This window comes from Aquarana catesbeiana, linkage group LG04 (assembly GCF_042186555.1).
Source record: "Aquarana catesbeiana isolate 2022-GZ linkage group LG04, ASM4218655v1, whole genome shotgun sequence".
NCBI lineage: Eukaryota > Metazoa > Chordata > Amphibia > Anura > Ranidae > Aquarana > Aquarana catesbeiana.
The window spans coordinates 659,627,802-659,650,913 of record NC_133327.1 but is presented as its reverse complement, the minus strand read 5'-3'; the positions used below and the strand labels follow the sequence as shown (position 1 = coordinate 659,650,913).

Genomic DNA, 23,112 nt, shown 5'->3' with positions numbered 1-23,112 from the left:
CTGATCCCAAGGAACTACTAATGCATCTATCCCGACAGCAAGCGGATCCTTGGTCCTGGATACAAACCTGTCCAGCTTGGCATTGAATCTGAATGCCAGTAGATCCACATCTGGGGTCCACCAGTGTTGGCAGATCTGTAGAAAAACCTCAGGATGCAGGGACCATTCCCCTGGCAACAATTTTTGGCGACTTAGGAAGTTCTGCCCAATTGTCCACCACCGGTATAAACACTGCTAAAAGAAACGGCACACGTTTTTCTGCCCAAGTCAATATGTAATTTACTTCTCTTTGGGCTGCTCGATTCCTAGTACCTCCCTCGTGGTTGATATATGCCACTACCGTGGAGTTGTTGGACTGGACTCGGATGGGGAGACCCCGCAACCTGGACGTCCAGAAGCGCAGAGCCAGACAAGCTGCCTGAATCTCCAATAGATTGATGGGCAGGGGCCTTTCTGCCTGGGACCAAATTTCCCTGGACAGAGGCCTCCTCCAGGACTGCTCCCCAGCCTAGACAACTGGCGTCTGTAGTTACTACTCTCCAAGCTGTTGGAGGAAAGGATTTTCCCTTTCTCAAATTGCTGGTTTTTAACCACCAAGAGAGGTTTCATTGTACCTGTGGGGACAGAACCATAGGATGATCTAAGGTTCGAGCAGACCTGTCCCAGGCTTCCAGAATACTGTTCTGGAACACCCTGGAGTGGAACTGTGCATATGGAATTGCGTTGAAGGATGACAGCATTTTGTCCAGCAACCTCATGCACAGGCGAATAGAAGGTCTTGGTTCTTTTTTAACCTTCTGGACGAGTTCCACTATGGAAATGACCTTCAAGGGGGGTAAAAACACCTTTTCTTGGGCGGTGTTTAAGACCAGACCCAGATACACCAAGGCTTGGGTCGGACAAAGTGCCACATTTAGAATCCAACCTAAGCGTTGTAAAATGGTAGCAAGGAAATCCTGGACTGCTGCACTCTGAAAACGGTCATCTTTATTTCAAAAAGTATTAAAATCCAACAAAAGTCATCAGATACGACAGGAGAATAGCGATAGCTAATGCTAAAAGGTAGATGAATGTAAACACAACTAAATAGAACAAAAGAGTAAAAAACCACCAATAAGAAACTGGTGAAGCAATCAATTAAATCAATGGACAATAATTAGTAAAAGGACACACTTGCGGAACATCCCATAGAACAAAGATCCCAACAGTGAAGAACACCTATAGAAAAAAACATGTATATTGGCACTGCCAAAGTATATATACATATATGTTCACATTGAACAGAAACAAATATATATTCACCCTAAATATGAACATGACCATCCTAGAAGCAGTACAATAACATGTGAAACTTTAACAGGCTCATAGAGAGGACACCTGCAGACGGTGAACCATGAGCAATAAGTAATAAAGCTTCCTGCACTGACACTGCCGAAACAACAAATATAAATAATGTAATATAAAGATGGCCAAATACGACCTGATAAAAGTATGCAGTGATAGAACACTCAAAATATAAGCATACCAAAAAGATTTAGATAGCATTAGATTCCATTACATCAGATTAAACTGAATAAATAAAGGACCATTTCGGCAATGTAAATGCGGTATAGAATATGAGCATACCCAAACGATTTGGATAGCATTGAATTATATCAGATAAATTGAATAAATAAAGAAACCATTTCGGCAGTGTGAATGCAGTATGCATCCCAAATGGTGACTGTCTGAAAATGTTACAGATGCTCCCAAATTTAGACGGTTCAGTAACAAACTATAGAGTTATAAAAACGTTGAAATTACAAACTCAAATGCCTGTATGTATTCATCTTCTTCTCTCTAAGAACCAAAAGTCAAAAGTGCAAACAGTGTCAACAGTACATTTAATTTGTTATCTGCTAGCTTTCCAAAAATATTCAAAGGGTTTTCAGAAATATTCAAAAATATTCCAGAGCTACTGATATACTGTATTATTAACCGTATATAGAATATAAAGCATTTTTCTAAGACAGGCCAACCCATTCCCGGAAAAGAAAAAAAGAACAAAGAAGAGCAAGCATTTCCACTCTTTATTATAAATTTGGATTGGTGCATCTATCCATTGTTCCTTATTTTTTCAAACTTTTGAGAAGCATTATGTTGAACACAAGTGTATTTCTTAAACGTTATGTATTTATACAGTCCCCAAGGATAGGAGGATCGGGTTAAACCCAGCAAGAGGCCATTAGCTTACGAGCCATGAAGAGCGATCTTACAATGGCCACTACCTGATCATGTTCCAAATTGTTGAAATGTATATATTGGTGGAGCAGTATTGCTAGGTTTGGACCTCACATTTCCTTGTACTCGTTGCTGATAATATACCTGACTCTGAAGATGAAATCTAGCCTAGCAATCTGTCATTGCTGAGCCGACTTACTCTAAACATGAACCCCTATATGGAATGGTGTGACTATCATACATTTTAACAGTTACGGTTTTATTTATCTCCAACGGAGAAAAGTTTCAGTACAAACATAAAAAGAAAGTACATTCACAAATATATATATATATATATATATATATATATATATATATATATATATATATATATATATATATATATATATATATATACATACACACACACACACACATATACGTAAAAATATAAAAGGGAAAAAAAAAAAAAAAAGTGCAAACAGTTCCGGGGGAGGGAACTATAAATTATGAACACAGATGTAGATATAAATGTGAGTGAACAGAGTCTCACTCCTCTTGCTGAAAAAGCGGAAGTTAAAAATTGTATGTGTCACATCCGTTAAATATCTATTTCCAATAGAGTAATTTCAAAGGCTGCTGTAACTCTATGCAGAGTCTCCCTCTGCTTGCTGAAAACCAGAGACCATAAATTATATGTCTCACATCCGTTCTAACCTTCCAGAAACATATGTACAGTGTGCGTATTACTCCCAGGATGTCTAGTGCCTGAAATGGGGCCAAACTTAAAATTTGAAACGGAGGATATTGTCAGTATCATGTATCTAGAGCAATATACTATCCCCAGAGATTAGGCGTTGTAAAACCCGAACTGTTCTTGACACGTTTTGGATCAGGATGGGGCAAGAGCAATCCCTCAGGAGAAGATCGTCCAGATATCCTACCACGGAGATCTTCTGGGACCTTAAGGATGCCAACACCGGGGACAGAATCTTTGTGAAAACCCTGGGGGCTGTGGCTAGACCGAATGGCAGGGCCACGAATTGAAAATGACGGCCCTCTACTGCGAAACGCAGAAACCTTTGATGTGGTCGGAAGATCGGTACATGAAGGTACGCGTTCTTGATATCTATGGACGCCAAATCTCCCTTTCTCAGAGATTTTATTATTGAACCAACTGACTCCATACGGAAGGACCGGACGTTTACAAAGAGGTTGAGAGCCTTGAGGTCCAAAATGGGCCTTACTTCCCCATTTGGTTTTGGCACGGTAAAATGTTTGAGTAAAACCCCTTGAATCTTTCTCGTGCGGAACTTTGACAATAAGGACTCTAGCTTTTTATTGGCCAGATCCTTAAATACCTGGGCATTATCCACTGGGCAGGTTAAATTCTTATTCACTGAAGAAATGGTGGCGTCCAGTAAAGGTGTACCCCATTTCTTCCTGAACTTTTCCTCCATAGGATATAAGATAGAAAACCTTTTTAGAGGTAAGTATATCCTGTCAGGATGATCCCAGTCTGCGTAAACCACCTGCTCCAATAATGGATGCAAAGGGAACGCTTGGGAACGCTTGGGAACCCTGCTGAGGTCGCAAGGATCCCAAAGTAGAACAGGAGAGTCCAGACTCCTGAACCCGGGGTAACTTAAACCCGACTCATACCATCTCAGTCAGAGATCGGATAAACAATTTTTGGGAATGGGAGGCTGAAATTGGCTCCTCTGAACCCGAGTCCTCAGCTGAGGATTCTTCAGCCTCTCCTTCCTCCCGATCCTTTACGGCCTCCTCCTCCAAATCCTCTACCCACTCTGGTTCCAGATCACCTGGACCCATCTGGCTATAAGAGTCCTGGTGCTCTAGTGATTCTCCACTTGGCCCGGGCTCAGGGGAGGGAGATCTATTACCACTTCTTCCGTCCCAGTGTTACAGAAGAAATCATGCCAGCTATTTTGCCTTCAAGGCCCGCTAATGCAGATGCCAAATCATCCTTAGTAACATAAGCCGAGGCAGGAATATTGGTAGTGGCCACTATGCATGACAAATGCAATGGCTCAGCCAAGCCAGATGCCGCAGGTCTTTCAGGTGAGACTGAGGCTGCATCAGCATGGGGCTGGTCTCCTGTTTTCAAGGGAGGTACTCTTACCCCTGTGCCTGCCCTGCTCCCTGTACCTCGTTTTCTGGAAGACATTGCTTACATACGAGGAAAAAAGTACTCCCCACAAGCTGTAACCAGCGTTTAACCTGTCGCAACTGTGTCCAAAAACCTCCAGACTTACGTACCCAAGTATCGCTCTGTGCTGCCCCAGCACATGCCAGGAGCTCCAGCTTCTTATAAAGCCTAACCTGGCAGTGGACTGAGCACATGCGCGCACCCGCGTGACCAGCGGCATGCACGCTGCACGGCGCTTCCGCCGTGCCCAGACGCACGCCGCGCACCTGTGAAGCGCACAGCAGCGGCGCACGCGCACACGGATGGCGCGCACACCAGAGGCGCACAACGGCGCACACCCGCCATAAGTGTGCGCCATACCGGCCATCTGTAACTTCCAGACACACGCATAAGGTTACCAGTGTAACAGAGGGAATATGTGTATAAAAAAATTCCCAAAGGGAGTACGCACTGTTTTACCAGGCCCAATCTTCCCCCATCACGGCGAGTAGCGCCTCAGAGGACCTTCAAGGACCGGGTCCCCACCCTTGGACCTGTAAGGTACCCTTCTAGTTTACCTTGGGCAAGTTATGACCAGGAATACCAGCTTTAACAAGGGTCCAGCACCATATAGGACACATTACAAGCAAAACCTCATTCTTGAACCGAGGCTCGGGTACCATCCACTTTAGCTTTCTTATGCCATCCGAATGGATCCGATTATAACATCATCACTGGGACATTTGAAGAATTTTGAAGAGCTTCAACAGCCATGACCATCACCTTCAAGACACTGGCGAAAAAAACTGGGGTATTTCCTGTATAGAAGGGGTTATATGGGAGGAACCGCCTTTCTATTGGTTGCCAGTGTCCAATCACCTAAAGGTAGCGTATAACCCAATTAGTGATCATTATGGTGATCTGTGTCCTGTGATGTACGATAAAGAAAAGTGCGTGTTATAAGCCGATAAATACAGTAATTGCATTTCCATGTTCTGTGGGAGACCCGATATAGTAAATGCAGGGTCCTCGGTTTAGTAACACTAAGTTCTGTAATGAATGAACTACGACAGCCTGTGCAGCCAATGGCTTCTTGTTCTCAATCAACCGCAAAGTATCTAGTGAGTGCTCTCGTAGTCCATTGATCCCTCCTGCCATTCAGTAACTGTCAGCCTGTATGAGAGGTATGGGCAGACAGTGTACTGACAGTCTGCAGGATTCAGGAATTGCACCCATAATCTGCTAATAGCAGGTGCAATGCCTTACAGGCTGAGGAGTAAAAAAAATAAAATCGTTTTTTTTTGCCTGCAAAAATATGTACCATATATACTCGAGTATAGGTGGATCCGAGTATAAGTCGAGGCCCTAATTTACCACAAAAAAAAAATTGGAAAAACTTATTGACTCGAGTATAAGATGAGGGTGAGAAATGCAGCAGCTACTGTAAGTGGAAAAAGAGGGTCAACAATGCCCATCTGCAGCTGTATACGTGTCCTGTGCATATGTGCATGTGTCCTGTGCATATGTGCATGTGTCCTGTGCATATGTGCATGTGTCCTGTGCATATGTGCATGTGTCCTGTGCATATGTGCATGTGTCCTGTGCATATGTGCATGTGTCCTGTGCATATGTGCATGTGTCCTGTGCATATGTGCATGTGTCCTGTGCATATGTGCATGTGTCCTGTGCATATGTGCATGTGTCCTGTGCATATGTGCATGTGTCCTGTGCATATGTGCATGTGTCCTGTGCATATGTGCATGTGTCCTGTGCATATGTGCATGTGTCCTGTGCATATGTGCATGTGTCCTGTGCATATGTGCATGTGTCCTGTGCATATGTGCATGTGTCCTGTGCATATGTGCATGTGTCCTGTGCATATGTGCATGTGTCCTGTGCATATGTGCATGTGTCCTGTGCATATGTGCATGTGTCCTGTGCATATGTGCATGTGTCCTGTGCATATGTGCATGTGTCCTGTGCATATGTGCATGTGTCCTGTGCATATGTGCATGTGTCCTGTGCATACGTGCATGTGTCCTGTGCATACGTGCATGTGTCCTGTGCATACGTGCATGTGTCCTGTGCATACGTGCATGTGTCCTGTGCATACGTGCATGTGTCCTGTGCATACGTGCATGTGTCCTGTGCATACGTGCATGTGTCCTGTGCATACGTGCATGTGTCCTGTGCATACGTGCATGTGTCCTGTGCATACGTGCATGTGTCCTGTGCATATGTGCATGTGTCCTGTGCATATGTCCTGTGCATACGTGCATATGTCCTGTGCATACGTGCATGTGTCCTGTGCATACGTGCATGTGTCCTGTGCATACGTGCATGTGTCCTGTGCATACGTGCATGTGTCCTGTGCATACGTGCATGTGTATGTGTGCATCCTACCCGTGTCCTGTGCATGCCTCCATGTGCTGCTCTGCACCAATTAGCGTGTGCTATTATTATTCGGCGGCTATTCACTATTCAAAAGCCGCGCCTCCTCCTCATCTGGGATAGGCAGAAAACTCCATTTCCCAGCAGTCAGCGGTCAGCCTATCACGGACATTCTCTCATCCTCATACCATGGACGAGGATGAGAGAATGTCCGTGATAGGCTGTACACTGACTGCTGGGAAATGGAGTGTTCTGCCTATCACAGACGAGGAGGAGGCACGGCTTTTGAACAGTGAATGGCCGCTGAATAGTAATAGCACACGCTGGCCGCCGTCTGCCTGCATGACACGCTGATCATGTAGGCAGAAGGTGGTGACTCGAGTATAAGTCGAGGGGGGCACTTTCAGCCCAAAAAAAAAGGGCTGAAAATCTCCTTATACTCGAGTATATACGGTACACTAATTTTTTTTTGTAAAAGGTGAACTTGGCCTTTATGGTTAGCTAACTCTTTAAATCGACCTATCAACGATATTTTTGAATCACGGCATGCAGAGCTCTAAATAACCCTGTCGGATGTCTGGTAAATTTAGTACAAAACATCATAATAGCAGAAAAGAGACAAGGAAAATCAAATGTACACATACTAACACAGGCTGAGGGGTACAATAAGTTTAAAATTACAGAAAAATCACCACTGTGAACATAAATTGTACACTTTACAATGGCAGAAATACTAGAAGAGAATTCATATCACGAATTCAGCATTTCCTGCTCTTAGCACACAGTGTGTGAACCAAGACAGCAGAACCACCAAAACTTTTTTTTAGTTTTGGATAAAGACCTGTCAGGTTTCACTCTATGTTCCCGAGGGGGAGATTTCCTCTCACTTCCTGTCATGTCTTGACACTAGACAAGAGTTTTAAAAGACTATGGGGCAGATGTAAAAACTCCATATATGATGCAGTCTGCCATAAGCGTTAACACAACCTTTTTTGATTTTCGGAGACCCTCTTAACAGTTTACTTTTGTTTATTTATCCTGCTAGTAGATCTGTCCTTTTTCCACGTCCTTTAATAGGGTGACAATGCTGTTTGTTCTGCTGCAGTAAAATCACACAGCAATGCTTTCACCCTGTGGATAGAGTAATCTGAAATAGACAGGTAGTTTTAAATAAACTTTATTAAGACAAATTAACCAGTTGAGGACAGTGAGCATGCTAAAAACGTCCCAAAAAAACCTAATTGAAGTACATGGACCTGAGAGCTGGAGACCACGGCTTAGTGTATGTTCATGCTCTTTTAGTGGGTTCCCCTCACTGGTTGGTTAGGATGTCCCTCATTCTAGGCTAGCCCTGCTATTGAACAGATCCTCCCTGGTTCTCCCACTGTCAGGTTCCATGGCAGTTCTAGTGTAAAACGAGGGACATCCTAACCAGCCCAGTGAGGGGAAACCACTAAAAGAGAACATGAACATATACTAAGGGACTGTGGAGTTACACTTCTGAATGTGGCTTGAAGAATCTTGTACCATCATCGTGGCTATATATACTGTATATATATATATATCCATCCATTATAATCCTGAGGAACCGGAGGTAGGAGGGATCAGATGTAACCACCTGGGTCTCAGTACTGAATACTAGGATATAGTTTGCAGGCCTATCTGACTCCGTAATAGAGTCCAAAGATTCTGGTAAGAGTCCATCTAACTACTGGTGATGGCCTACGTGGTGAATATACTCTATATTGCCAATATATTGGGACACCTGCCTTTACACGCACATGCATCCCAGTCTTAGTCTGTAGGGTTCAATATTGAGTTGGCCCACCCATTGCAGCTATAACTGTTTCAACTCTTCTGAGAAGGCTGTCCACAAGGAGTGTCTCTATGGGAAAGTTTGACCATTATTCCAAAAGTGCATTTGTGAGGTCAGGCACTGATGTTGGACGAGAAGGCCTGGCTCGGAGTCTCGCTCTATTTCATCCCAAAGGTGTTCTATCGGATTGAGGTCAAGTCTCTGTACAGGCCAGTCAAGTTCCTCCACCCTAAACTCGCTCATCCATGTCTCTATGGATCTTGCTATGCAAACACACGTCTACGCAAACATGCGTTTATGCAATATGCGTTTAAGCAAGCATGCGTTTATGCCAGCTTGCAAACATGCATTTACGCAACCAGTTTTCAAGCAGGTATACTGTGCTGCACCTGCCCCACTACCCCCAGTGGCCACTGGAAAAAGACGAGACGGTCAGATTTTTTTTTTAAACTGTAAAATACAGACATACCATTCCTGCTGCAGGACTCAGTCATAACAGGAGTAAAACCTTCACCCATCATGGCAGGCTCTGTCATAAAATACCTTCAGGGGCTGGATTCCCCTTAATCTGGGGTCCACTCCCCTGGATGTGTATAGCACCCTGCAGGAAAGCACCTTGGTCAGAACACTGCACAGGGATCCATTATGCAGTGTCTAGTGCTGTAAGGCTGCATTACAGGCAAACCTCAAGGAATCTTCTCTCCTATTCAATGAGGCTCAGATACCACCCATTTTGGCTGAGAGCTTTTTAGAATGGATCTGATTGAAGTCCTTGACTCTCAGTAGAACCGTTTCAGACCTCCGAGTATGCTCCAAAAGCACATGTAGCACATCAGTGACCACCACCTTACAGACACTGCCAAAAAAACTGAAGTACTTCCTGCATAGGAGGGGTTATATAAGGGGAGGACTTCCTGTTTGATTGATCTACCAGTGTCCTTTCACCTATAGGTGGCGTATAATCCAAATAGTTGTGAAAATAACCGTCTCTGTGTCCTGTGATGTACGATAAAGAAATGTGGTTTGAGTTACTATTAGCGCGGGAGAATCGTGTTTATTTTGTTGAGTGCACAGTGTGTCCGATTGTCTCTGCCAACGACTTCCTTTGCATATGCCAGCGCGTTTTCCATATTTTATGATTAAGGTCTATAAATGAAAATCTACTGCCAAAACACCTACTTCATATCTGAATACATACTGTTCTTGGGGAATAGGTCTATATATTGCCAACCTAAACCTAGCCACACACAGATTTCTGCAAGCTGAACCAAAGCAAATTTCAAGGAAAACTTCCAATGGGGATACAATTTCTGGTGACAACCAGGGATTGCCTCACTTTGGAGAGATTTTCTGTTGTGGGTATGGGACAAGTGAAGGAAAATCTCCCCAATGGGACACAGATGACAAAAATCCTGACAGGGGTTCTAACCCTCCCTTATTCGATCCAAAATGAAAAAAAAAAAAAAAAAGTTTTGCATTTAATTCCACTTTAAGGCTGGAGAACTTCTAGCAGCAAGGTAGAAAACTTCTCCAAACTGGAGCTTTTCCGAGACCTTTTCTATTGTCAGAGGATAACTATATTTCCTAGCTACAAGAACGGTCAGACTGACTCCTAAATTTTTAATTAAATCTTGGCCCCGAGGCCGGCTTTTCTGTAGGAGGTCTCTTCAGTGTATGTGACCTTCACAGCTGCCCTGTACTCACCAGCAGAGATGTTGATGATTTCTTTCACAATGGCGTTCTGAGCCTCTTCATACTCCTCTCTGTACCTCATGTATTCCTCATTATATGAGCTCAGCTTGCTGAAAAAAAACAAGAATAAACCCCATTACTGCACAGTATCAGTACTATATCTATTTACCAAGGATTAAAAGAGTTACTAAAACTGAAATTGTTTCTAAGGTGATTCAAAAGATAACAGGCGCAATGCGGAAGCACCTTGAAGTGTTCGCAATGCCATCCCAGTAGCAGGTCATTACACTTAAACTACAGGTACACTTTGTTGCCCCAAGACAGATCAGTGCATGTTTGGCAGTATAATGTATACATAAGCAGTGGCACAGACCCTAGTGTCCAGAGATATGCACAATCACAATTTGTTGAATACACACATGCATTGTGAGAGTGCACACCTTTGTATTCATGGGGGGAAAGCAACTGCATAGGTGGGCATTCATCTGACATGTTCAGGAGGTTAGTGGCTACATAGGACAGAACTCAATCATATAGAATCATACAATCTTTAGTAACATCTACAATCATATAAACTATAATCCGTTAAACAAACTGGATCACAATCTTGTGTCAGTGCGAGTGTGTGGTGTGTATATATATATATATATATATATATATATATATATATATATATATATATATATATATATATATATATATATATATATATATATACACACACACACACACACACATATATATATATACACACATACTGTACATATACACGCATAGTTGTGCTCATAAGTTTACATACCCTGGCATAATTTATAATTTCTTGGCCATTTTTCAGAGAATATGAATAACACAAAAACATTTCTTTCACTCATGGTTAGTGTTTCGCTGAAGCCATTTATTATCAATCAACTGTGTTTACTCTTTTTAAATCATAATAACAAACTACTCAAAATGACCCTGATCAAAAGTTTACATACCCCAGTTCTTAATACCCTGTATAATACCGCCCTTTAACATCAATGACAGCTTGAAGTCTTTTGTGGTATTTGTGGATGAGGCTCTTTATCTTCTCAGATGGTAAAGCTGTCCATTCCTCTTGGCAAAAAGTCTCCAGTTCCTGTAAACTCTTGGGCCGTCTTGTATGAACTACACGTTTGAGATCTCCCCAGAGTGGCTCAATGATATGGAGGTCCGGAGACTGAGAACCAGAACCTTCACTTTATTCTGCTGTAGCCAATGACAGGTCAACTTGGCCTTGTATTTTGGATCATTGTCATGTTGGAATGTCCAAGTACGTCCCATGCGCAGCTTCCTGGCTGATGAATGTAAATGTTCCTCCAGTATTTTTTGATAACATACTGCATTCATCTTGCCATCAATGTTGACCAAATTTCCTGTGCCTTTGTAGCTCACACATCCCCAAAACATCAGCGATCCACCTCCGTGTTTCACAGTAGGAATGGTGTACCTTTCATCATAGGCCTTGTTGACTCCTCTTCAAATGAAGGGTTATGGTTGTGGCCAAAAAGCTAAATTTTTTGTCTCATCACTCCAAATGACTTTGTGCCAGAAGGTCTGAGGCTTGTCTCTGTGCGGTTTGGCGTATTGTAAGCGGGATACTTTGTGGCATTTGCGTAGTAATGGTTTTCTTCTGGCGACTCGACCATGCAGCCCATCTTTCTTCAAGTGCCTCCTTACTGTGCATCTTGAAACAGCCACACCACATGTTTTCAGAGAGTCCTGTATTTCACTTGAAGTTATTTATAGGTTTTTCTTTGCATCCCGAACAATTTTCCTGGCAGTTGTGGCTGAAATTTTAGTTGGTCTACCTGACCATGGTTTGGCTTCAACAGAACCCCTCATTTTCCACTTCTTGATTAGAGTTTGAACACTGCTGATTGGCATTCTCAATTCCTCGGATATCTTTTAATATCCTTTTCCTGTTTTATACAGTTCAACTACCTTTTCCCGCAGATCCTTTGACAATTCTTTTGCTTTCCTCATCACTCATAATCCAGAAACGTCAGTGTGCATGTTATCAGGCCAAAATCACCAGGTTATGTAAACTTTTGATCAGGGTCATTTGGGTATCTTCTTCTGTTGTCATTATGATTTAAAAAGAGTAAACACAGTTGATTAATAATGAACGGCTTCAGCCAAACACTAATCATGAGTGAAAGAAATGTTTTTGTGTTATCATTCATATTCTTTGAAAAATAGCCAATTCTGCCAGGGTATGTAAACTTATGAGCACAACTGCAGCACAACTTTCTTTTGGTGGTATTTGATCACCTCTGGGTTTTTTATTTTTTGGTAAAAGAAAAAACAAAAAACAAAACAAAAAGACCGATTAAAAAAAACAAAAAAAACAAAACAGTTTTATATTTTGTTAATAAATTTAGCAAACATGTAATTTTTCTCCTTCATTGATGTACGCTGATGAGGCTACACTGATAGGCACTGATCAGGCGGCACTGATTGACATCACTGGTGGGCATTGATAGGTGGCATTTATGTACTGGTGGGCACTGATTCTTGGCACTGGCAGGTGGTACTGGTGGGCACATATGAGGCGGCTTCACCTCTTCCTCTTTGGGACCGATGTCCCTTGAACAGCAGCCGTGATCAGTTTTTTTCTTCTTCTCGCGCTGTCAGCGTGAGAAAAAAAATAAAAATAAATTACTGATCTTCTGTTTACATCACGTGATCAGCTGTCATTGGCTGACAGCTGATCATGTGGTAAGGGGATGGGATCAACCCCTTACTCCAATCTGTGATCACCCGAGCCTCATTGACTCGGGTAATCACAGCGGGCGCCGCGTGCGCGCCCTTCAGGGGGGCGTGGCAAGCGTGCAAAGGGGAGAACGTCTATGGATGGCCTCCCGTCAAAGCAGATCCACGCTGTAGCCGTCAATTGGCTACAGCGCAGATCTGAAGGGGATATACATACACACACACACACACAGTATCTTACAAAAGTGAGTACACCCCTCACATTTTTGTAAATATTTTATTATATCTTTTCATGTGACAACACTGAAGAAATGACACTTTGCTACAATGTAAAGTAGTGAGTGTACAGCTTGTATAACAGTGTAAATTTGCCGTTCCCTCAAAATAACTCAACACACAGCCATTAATGTCTAAACCGCTGGCAACAAAAGGGAGTATACCCCTAAGTGAAAATTTCCAAATTGGGCCCAAAATGTCAATATTTTGTGTGGCTACCATTATTTTTCAGCACTGCCCTAACCCTCTTGGGCGTGGAGTTCACCAGAGCTTCACAGATTGACACTGGAGTCCTCTTCCACTCCTCCATGATGACATCACAGAGCTGGTGGATGTTAGAGACCTTGCACTCCTCCACCTTCAGTTTGAGGATGCCCCACAGATGCTCAATAGGGTTTAGATCTGGAGACATGCTTGGCCAGTCCATCACCTTTACCCTCAGCTTCTTTAGCAAGGCAGTGGTAGTCTTGGAGGTGTGTTTGGGGTCTTTATGTTGGAATACTGCCCTGCGGCCCAGTCTCCGAAGGGAGGGGATCATGCTCTGCCACAGCATGTCACAGTACATGTTGGCATTCATGGTTCCCTCAATGAACTGTAGCTCCTCAGTGCCGGCAGCACTCATGCAGCCCCAGACCATGACACTCCCACCACCATGCTTGACTGTAGGCAAGACACTCTCGTCTTTGTACTCCTCACCTGGTTGCCGCCACACGCTTGACACCATCTGAACCTAATAAGTTTATCTTGGTCTCATCAGACCACAGGACATGGTTCCAGTAATCCATGTCCTTAGACTGCTTGTCTTCAGCAAACTGTTTGCAGGCTTTCTTGTGCATCATCTTTAGAAGAGGCTTCCTTCTGGGACGACCGCCATGCAGACCAATTTGATGCAGTGTGCGGCGAATGGTCTAAGCACTGACAGGCTGACCCCCCACCGCTACAACCTCTGCAGCAATTCTGGCAGCACTCATACGTCTATTTCCCAAAGACAACCTCTGGATATGATGCTGAGCACATGCACTCAACTTCCTTGTTCGAACATGGCGAGGCCTGTTCTGAGGGGAACCTGTCCTGTTAAACCGCTGTATGGTCTTGGCCAACGTGCTGCAGCTCAGTTTCAGGGTCTTGGCAATCTTCTTATAGCCTAGGCCATCTTTATGTAGAACAATTTTTTTTTTCCAGATTCTCAGAGTTCGTTGCCATGAGTGCCATGTTGAACTTCCAGTGACCAGTATGAGAGAGTGAGAGCGATAACACCAAATTTAACACACCTGCTCCCCATTCACACCTGAGACCTTGCAACACATGACACTAGGGAGGGAAAATGACTAATTGGGCCCAATTTGGACATTTTTACTTAGGGGTGTAATCACTTTTGTTGCCAGTGTTTTAGACATTAATGGCTGTGTGTTGAGTTATTTTAAGGGGACAGCAAAATTTACACTGTTATACAAGCTGTACACTCACTACTTTACATTGTAGCAAAGTGTCATTTCTTCAGTGTTGTCACATGAAAAGATAAAATAAAATATTACTCAATAAATAAAACTTTTGTGAGATACTGTGTATCCTTTGTGGCCTATACAGGAAGATCTTTAAAAGATAGTTATTGCGCCTAGAGTTCAGCTTTAAATCTAATACACTAACAGAACCAAGAGCGTTTTCTTTCTCGCAGACACGGGAAGCCGGTGATCTGTTCTGTGTGTGACAAAAAGAATCCCTCCAACCTGAACAGCAGCTGGGGAAAACGCATTTAGTCAGATTTTCCTCGGGGAAGCAGGCATTTGTTTCATTTTAATAATTCACAGAGTGCTGTCATCACTCCGTTCTATTGTGCAGTTGCTAGAACACCATCTCGTTATGTTCCATGGACATATTGTGTAAATAACGATCAAGATAACACTAGAAGGTTTCGCCTGCACACAGAGCACCTGGCAGCTGAACAAAGCGGCTATGCTCCGAGCAGGTGGCCAAGTGTCTCCTGGGAATAATAACACTAGCCGGGGTTCACGCTCATTTGGGCAGAAATAACGTCCTGAAAGATATACTAATCAGCCGTTTCCACATTGTACGACTCTCGCTGCTGCTTTACCCGTCAGCAGACCTGGATATTTAGTCTTATCAGTAAATCATCATTTGCTGTGTGCAATGCCAATACCCCCACAATAGAGTCGCTCGATGCTACACTTGCAGTCAATGGGGAGGAACTGCCAGCTGTCTATACAAGTCAACGCCTTTCACAAAAGAAATCTTTCAGAAATAAGTCATTTGCTGCAGAAAGCGGACATAATTTTGTTACAGTGCAATAAAGCAGTCTGATACATGAATGGCTAGGTTTTACGCTGCTATTGAGAAATTTCAGAGCTTGAGCCTAGACAAGGAAAGTGGGCCTGCTAAGGGCCCTTCAGTCTGAATATGCTATGATACGCATTACTGTATGCATTTACAGGCCTTTAATGGGCTAATGCACACAGACGAAGGGTCTGGCTGGTAGCAGGATCCCAATTTAAAGTTGGCCTATGGTTTATGCATGTAACGTTAGTACTAGTGTAGCACTACCCCCATAGGAGTTGCTGATGTCATTGTTCCCCACTGCTACACAGCCAGGCAAAAAGCATTTCCTTCTTGCATCAGACACAGAAATCAGACCTTTGGCTTGTTTTTGTAGTTTTTTTATTAGGGGATAACTTGGATGGGATAGGGGATTATGGGATGCCCAACTTGAAAATGTATATTATTATATTATTATACAGGTTTCATATAGCGCAAGTTTGCGCAGCGCTTAACAAAATAAAGGCAGACATTACAGTTAAAATTACAATTTGGTACAAGAGGAATCAGAGGGCCCTGCTCATTAGAGGTTACATTCTAAAAATCTAAAAAAAACAGAACCAGGGACAACTTCCTCCCTATTGAAAGATTCCTTCTCTTCCTTTGTTCCTTTGCACAGCTACTGCTGGGTTCACTCTTTTGGGAATGAACTGTCTCCAACTAGCTCAGCAAGAGCCCATTACAGGCTAGGAACTTGTGAAGTAGCACATGTGGAGTGAACTACATCTTGCACCACCTTCTGCTCCCCTGTAGAAACTTAACTCCGCTCTACTGCTTGCAGAAATTCTAGCCCACCTGGCTGCCACGAGCCCACCTGGCTGCTTTGTCTTTCCAGTTCTCCTGACTGACATACACAAGGAGATTCTCCAGACTAAGGTTGGATAAAGACTTGGCACAATGCTGTCTTCAAGAGAGACCTGCTACAGTTGGCCGTCTCTTCCTGCTCCATGCAGATCTACTTACTGTCCCTCCTTGCTCCCGCTGCCTCTCCGGTTAGGGTCCCTCCAACTGCCTCCTGTGGTGGGATCCTTCCAGGCCAGTCTCCCGAGCTCCAGCCCAAGGTAAAATCCCTCCCTGGCAGGGGTCCCTCAAGGACCAAAGACAGCCTCTCCTCAGCACTGCTTCTCCATCTTCCACCCAACTCCCTGCTGGAATGGGTCATGTCTATTTAAGGCAGGGGTCTCAAACTGGCTGCCCTCCAGCTGTTGCGAAACTACAAGTCCCATGAGGCATTGCAAGGCTGACAGTTACAAGCATGATTCCCGCAGGCAGAGGCATGATGGGACTTGTAATTTTGCAACAGCTGGAGGGACACCAGTTTGAGACCCCTGGTTTAAGGGCTCCTTCGTTCCCTGCCAGGCCCACTTCCTAGATATTGGCTAAGGGCCCCTAAATATTCAAGGCAACTCCTCCTAGCTTCCACCCACTTCTAGAACAGTGATGGTGAACCTTGGCACCCCAGATGTTTTGGAACTACATTTCCCATTATGCTCACCTACACTGCAGAGTGCATGAGCATCATAGGAAATGTAGTTCCAAAACTTCTGGGGTGCCAAGGTCCACCATCACTGTTCTAGAATGTTCTCCAACATTCTAGAAACAGGGGGAGGCACCAGAGAGCTGCCAGGATGAGTCATGCAGCCCTGGCCAATAAAAATCCTTACCCAGATTCAGTGACCTACTGGCCGCCGCTGCTCAGGGCTGACCGATTGTGTGCACAATCAGCTGGCATTTTCAGCTGTCATCAGCCTGACACAGATCAGCCTTCACCTGCAGCCTCTCACTAAGTCAATTGCTAAAAAGTTACAATATTGCAGTCAGATTATTGGGGGATAGGAGACTGGGGAAATGCTACCTGCTGTGGACTGGTGACATCACCCTACTCAAGGAAAAGTGACTTACTGGAATCCACGGGCAGCTGTTTAATAACAAAAAGGTACATGGCAGAGTTACTGACAAGACTGTTTTAAGACCCATAAAAGCACTAATATGCAGTACTATATTGTATAGAATGCATTTAGCTGCAATGTAATTATATGATCTAGCCTCATAATAGAGATTTCTACTTGACCTACTTCAGATAATAGGGCACATGAGCAAAAGTTCATGAGGACTGCAGAACATATGCAGCTTAAAAAGATGAAATGCTGTTTTTTTTCTGGTACAATGTTTTTATTGAAATATAAAAAGGGAAAAACCCCAGATAATGAGTTCCCACGCAGGGGATATGTACAGAAACATAGGAAACAGGTTTACATAAAAGCACATAATGAACATTTTTAAGTGCATTTTATCGTTCTGACATTGACCCTTCGGCCAGGGCCGGTGGTCAGTGCGCTATGCCCAAGCTGTAAGGCCCAGGGGCTAAGGCGGACAAAAGTGAACGGAGTTATCCGCAAAACAGGATAGGGGGAGACAAACAAGCATGAGAAGGGAGGAAAGAGGAGTGAAGAAAGAAAAAAAAAAAAAAGGGGAAGAAGGGAGAAAAAGGGAGAAAAGAACACATGTACAGCAACAGAGGGGGAAGGAGGAAGAGATATAAGAGTAGAACCGAGAGCGGCGGACAAGAGGTCCAGAAGAAGAGGGGGTGGGAGGGGGAAAAAGAGGTCCCTTAGGCTGGAGGCTGATTCAAGTTGGATCTACAGACCTAGACTAGTCGGATTTAGATTGGGGAATGTGTAGGACCACCACGGGGCCCATACCTTAAGGAATTTAGCATGGGAGTCGTGGAGGATGCTGGACATTTTTTCGTGAATCATGAGGGTCGTCAAGGAATTCTTCACCTCTGCAAATGAGACAGAGGGTTTTTTCCAAGCCCTCGCTATTGTTCGTTTGGCGGCAATAAATAAGTATGTGGCTAGTTTTTGTTGATGAGAAAAGAGGCCCGGGAGCGGGCAATGGAGTAATGCAAATTTGGGGTCTTTGCGGAAGGGAGCATGAAATAGGGAGGAGAGTAGACCAAAGACCCTTGACCAGAAACCTATAAGACGGGGGCAGGACCACCACGTGTGCAGTTCATCCCCTCGTTGACCACAACCCCTAAAGCACCTGTCGTTGTATGATGGATTTGATTTGGCGATACGGGCTGGAACCCAATACCAGCGCAGGTGGACCTTATAGGCCGCCTCCAGCGTGGCAGTGTTAAAGGAGCATTTTGCTATGCTGGACCAGGCTTTACTCCAATCTGCGGGATCTATGGGGGATAGGTCGCGTTCCCATTTTAGCGTATAGGAGAGGGTAGTGGAATTGCTGCCGGCAGTTAGTAAGGAGTATATCATGGAAATGGTGCCACAGGCACCTGGGCAATGTTGGCAGGAGTGTTCAAAGGCAGTCACTTGGTACGGGAAGGAGCCCAGGCGTCGAAGGGAAGTTATCCAATGTCATAGTTGGATATAACGGAAGAGTTCGGCAGGTGGGGCTTCATGGGTCTCTCGAAACAAGGTCCACGTGGGAAAGGCGCGGGTATGAAGAAAGTGGCGAACCAGGGAAAACCCATGGGTGGGCCACCATGAGAAGATGTGGGGTTGTTCTAGGCCAGGTGGAAACATAGGGTTATTCAAGAGGGGAAGCAGCGGTAAAAATGGGGACATAAGCTTGCCCGAGTATCGTATCGAGTTCCATAATTTCAGACTGTGTATCATAAGGGGGCTGGCAGAAGGCGGTCGCATTTTGGGGGGTAGCCACAATAGTGCGGAGATGGGGACAGGCGCGCAATTGGGTACCTCCAGGAGAACCCATAAGGAGACATCAGAAGTGGCGTGGAGCATGGAGAGTTGGGAGATTTGGGCTGCTTGGTAATACTTTGCAACGTCCGGAACGCCCAGCCCACCCCGTAACCTATGAGCATAGAGCGTAGATCGGGAAACCCTGGGGCGTTTATGTGCCCAAATAAAGGCGAGAAGTCTGTTCTGAAGCAGCCTCAGATAGAAGGTAGGGACCTGGACAGGAAGGGTTCGGAAAAAATAAAGAATCTTCGGAAGGATGGTCATCTTGACCGCATGGATACGTCCGATCCAGGATAAGGAGGGGAATCGCCAAGATGACATGAGAGTAGTAATTGTACGTAAGAGTGGGTAGTAGTTGGCGGAGAAAAGGGAAGCGTAAGAGGGGGTCAGCTTGACGCCCAGATAGTCTAAAATGCTGTTTTTTTTCACCCTTTTTTCTTACCTGTAAAGTAAAATCATAATGTCCTAGTATGTTAAACGTATCTGCAAAGGAAGCCATCGTCGTCCCCGCCAGAGGCTGCATTCATCTTCGCCCGTCTTACTTCCACGGTCACGGACTCTCAGGCTGTGTGACTGGCCGGAGTCACGTGACATCACTCCCACGCTTGCATGCGGGAACAGCTGGTCAGGGAACATGCTTCTAAAGAAACGGCACGGCAGCCATTCCTTCAGAGCGCATGCGTCGATTACGCCATCGGCGCAGTATACAGTAAATGTCTCCTAAACGGCGCACGTTTAGGCGATTTTTACAGTACCTATAGGTAAGCCTTATTCTAGGCTTACCTATAGGTACAAAGAATACATGAAGGTTTACTTCCTCTTTAAACAAGAACCCGGAAATTTGGAGATAAAAATATTTGTGACTTGCAGATTCGCCTGCAGTCTGGCCAACATGAAAGTATAGATGCAGGTTAGTTTGTGAAAGTCTGAAAGCTGCAATAGATCAGCAAAATCATTTCTATCAGCAACTGGTATACTGATTTTCTTTAATTTTCCAGATTAGCAGTGAGGGATGAGTGACTCCTTCTCAACGCGTTTCATCATGGACTGCATAGACCACTTCCTCAGGAGACGGACAGGATACATCTAATTGGCAATATGCATCAAGGTTAACCCAGCTGATTTTATATGTGCAATGGAAACCCAAAAGGTGTGCATCAAGCCAACCCAAATCAGCCAACCAAACCCCATGTGATAATCAGGAGAGCTAAGAATATTAAGATACTAAGTTATACAAGTATTTTTTGTGTGTCAGCCCAAATGACATTCCACAGGCAATTGTATTGGCAAGGTGGCCAATTTGTAGCCTCACTGTAAAGTCATTCTACCACCATACTTGCCACATTATCAGCATGAATCCACCATGGCCTATAACTTGTCATTTGCTGGTAATGTGAGGGAAACTATGCATATCTTCTTCACAAACAATACAGGGTATATACGATGCGGTCTATCCTTTTATATTGGCCAATTTCTGATTGTCATTCTAAAAATACTAGCTGCCTGGCTGTCATGCTGATCTTACAGCTGAAGCACTTTGTAAATCATTGAACAAATATGTAGATCAGGAGTTTTGACTTCACGTGCAGAATACACGATCAGTGACTTGCAATGTACTGAAGCCAGAGGTTCAGTATGACTGACAGATATTTCCAGAGGTAGTGAGCAACAGCAGCCATTTCCTTTATGGTGGCAAAAAAAGCGTAAAGCAAGGGTGTCCTAACCTTCAGAAGAGCAAGGGCCACTTAAGCGATTTGGTAACCGGTCACAGGCCACAATGAGCAGAGCGGGCGGATGACAGGTCCATGTCCACCCGCTCTACTCTATGGGCCATCCGATTCAATGGAAGAGGAAGTATACCTTTCCATTTTTTTTTTTTTTTTTTTTTAGTGCATCGGATTGGAGGTAGGCGGATGTAAACTAACACAAGTCTGTTTATATATGCTGCTCCATAGGAGGTGAATGGAGGGTCCGATTGGGTCTGTCTGAAAAAACGGACAGGCAGACCCGATCAGACCAGTCATGTAAAAAGGGGCCTAAGGCTGCTTTTACACATCAGCGCTTACCTGTACCTCTACTGCAGATTAGCTGAGCTTTGCCATAGACTTCAATTATATCCTGCAGGTGTGATGCACTTTCTGAAAGCACACCAAACCCGCAGATAATGACAGAAGTCTATGGCTCAGTACAGGTAACCCGCAGGTGCACTGCGGTTCAGTTTGAATGCAGCCTAGTAACCACTGCAGGAGAGAGATGCCCATATACACACTGATTTTATAATATAAACTGACCTTTAATAAAAAAATCTTCTGTTCAGGAATCTCCCTTGCTACAGGTATTGCTGGCTGTTGCTGTCCTAGGCGGAGTGCAATTGGTATCACTCCGCCTGTGGCAGGAGTTGATGCTATACAGGAAGCATTGGCTTATGCGGCTCTGCCCCCTTCGCAGCCGTGCTTCCTCTAGCTGCGGCTCCATTTAGAACACTGATTGCTTTGGGATGGCGGGTTGGGAACCCGCGATCTGGGATTACTGACCCGCCATCCCAAAGCAGGTGGTCGCGGGCCACATGTGGCCCACGGGCCGGCGGCTGGGCACCCCTAGTATAAAGGGATCACACCTACTGAGATCCTTGTCTATTGGGGCAGTTTTTTGTTCATTGATGTAATAAAAACACCATTGACTAAAGCCAATGTGAAACAGACGTAGGCTACAATGGTTTATATACTAAAAAAACATAAGCAAATCGTGTTCCAATAAAAAGTGATCAATGAGAAATGCAGCATGCTTGGGACTATTGAGACTTTCGTAAAATAGGTTTTCTCCGTGGCCCAGGCACCACAGGAGAGCGGAGAATCACAGAAAGGGTTGGGAGGGTTTTATTCCAAAACAAAGCTGCATCAATCACAGCCTCTGATATAAGCAATTGCAACTGTTGGCGAGGGAAGCTATGTTGTTTTAAACTTTTGGAGTGGATTCTTTCATGGCAGGTTTCCTGGAAGCGCTACCCTGCCAATTAAATACTGCTTCCTATTATGTTCTACCTCTTTGTACAAGAGAAGAAAAATCGTTCCAACTTACAGTGATGTTCTAAAGTGACAACTGAGCCAATAAACATCCTCTGAAGTACAGGTTAATTTGCTAGATCTGGCGTCCTGCTAAAAGGCAAAAATCTAGGGAGGTGTACAAGACAGGAACAGGCCACAAATATGGCACATCCATAAAAAAAAAAAAAAAGTCTTGAATATTGGATGACCCAACGACTGATTCCTTGCCCAATCTTTAAGAGTAGTGATATCCTGTTTTGAATGAATATCTTTAAATTAAAGGATCACTAAAGAGAATTTTTTATTTTTCTTTTTAAATAATAAACATATTATACTTACCTCCAATGTGCAGCTCGTTTTGCACAGAGTGGCCCCAAACCTGGTCTTCTGGGGTCCCTCGGCGGCTGTCTCGGCTCCGCCCCCCCCCATAAGGCCTCAACACCCTCATGCGAGCTCCCTAGCATGGTGTTGAGTGCTTGCGGGCGCGCTCCCGTGATACAGCTGGTGGCCATAGCCGCTCACTGTATCACTCAGCCCAGCCCCCGGCGCGTTGCGTCATTGGATGTGATTGACAGCAGCAAGAGCCAATGGCTGCGCTGATTTCAATCCATCCACTGTAACCAATCAATGGCCAGGCTGCGTGGCGAAGAGGAAGTCGGGGGCAAGCGCAGGACTTTCAAGGGGTCAGGTAAGTAAAACGGGGGGGCTGGGGGGGCCGGTATTGTCTAGAGCTTTATGGAGTGTTGATATGCTTGA

The 23,112-nt window shown here is 44.4% G+C and overlaps 1 protein-coding gene across 1 annotated transcript in view; it reads right to left on the bottom strand.

Moving 5' to 3' along the window:
* Positions 1–23,112, bottom strand: part of MSH2 (mutS homolog 2) — a 177,574-nt gene that overhangs the window by 50,876 nt on the left and 103,586 nt on the right. Inside the window, exon 11 of the mRNA XM_073628513.1 lies at positions 10,260–10,357. Coding sequence (XP_073484614.1) covers positions 10,260–10,357 — 98 coding nt within the window. The remainder of the gene's footprint in view (positions 1–10,259; positions 10,358–23,112) is intronic.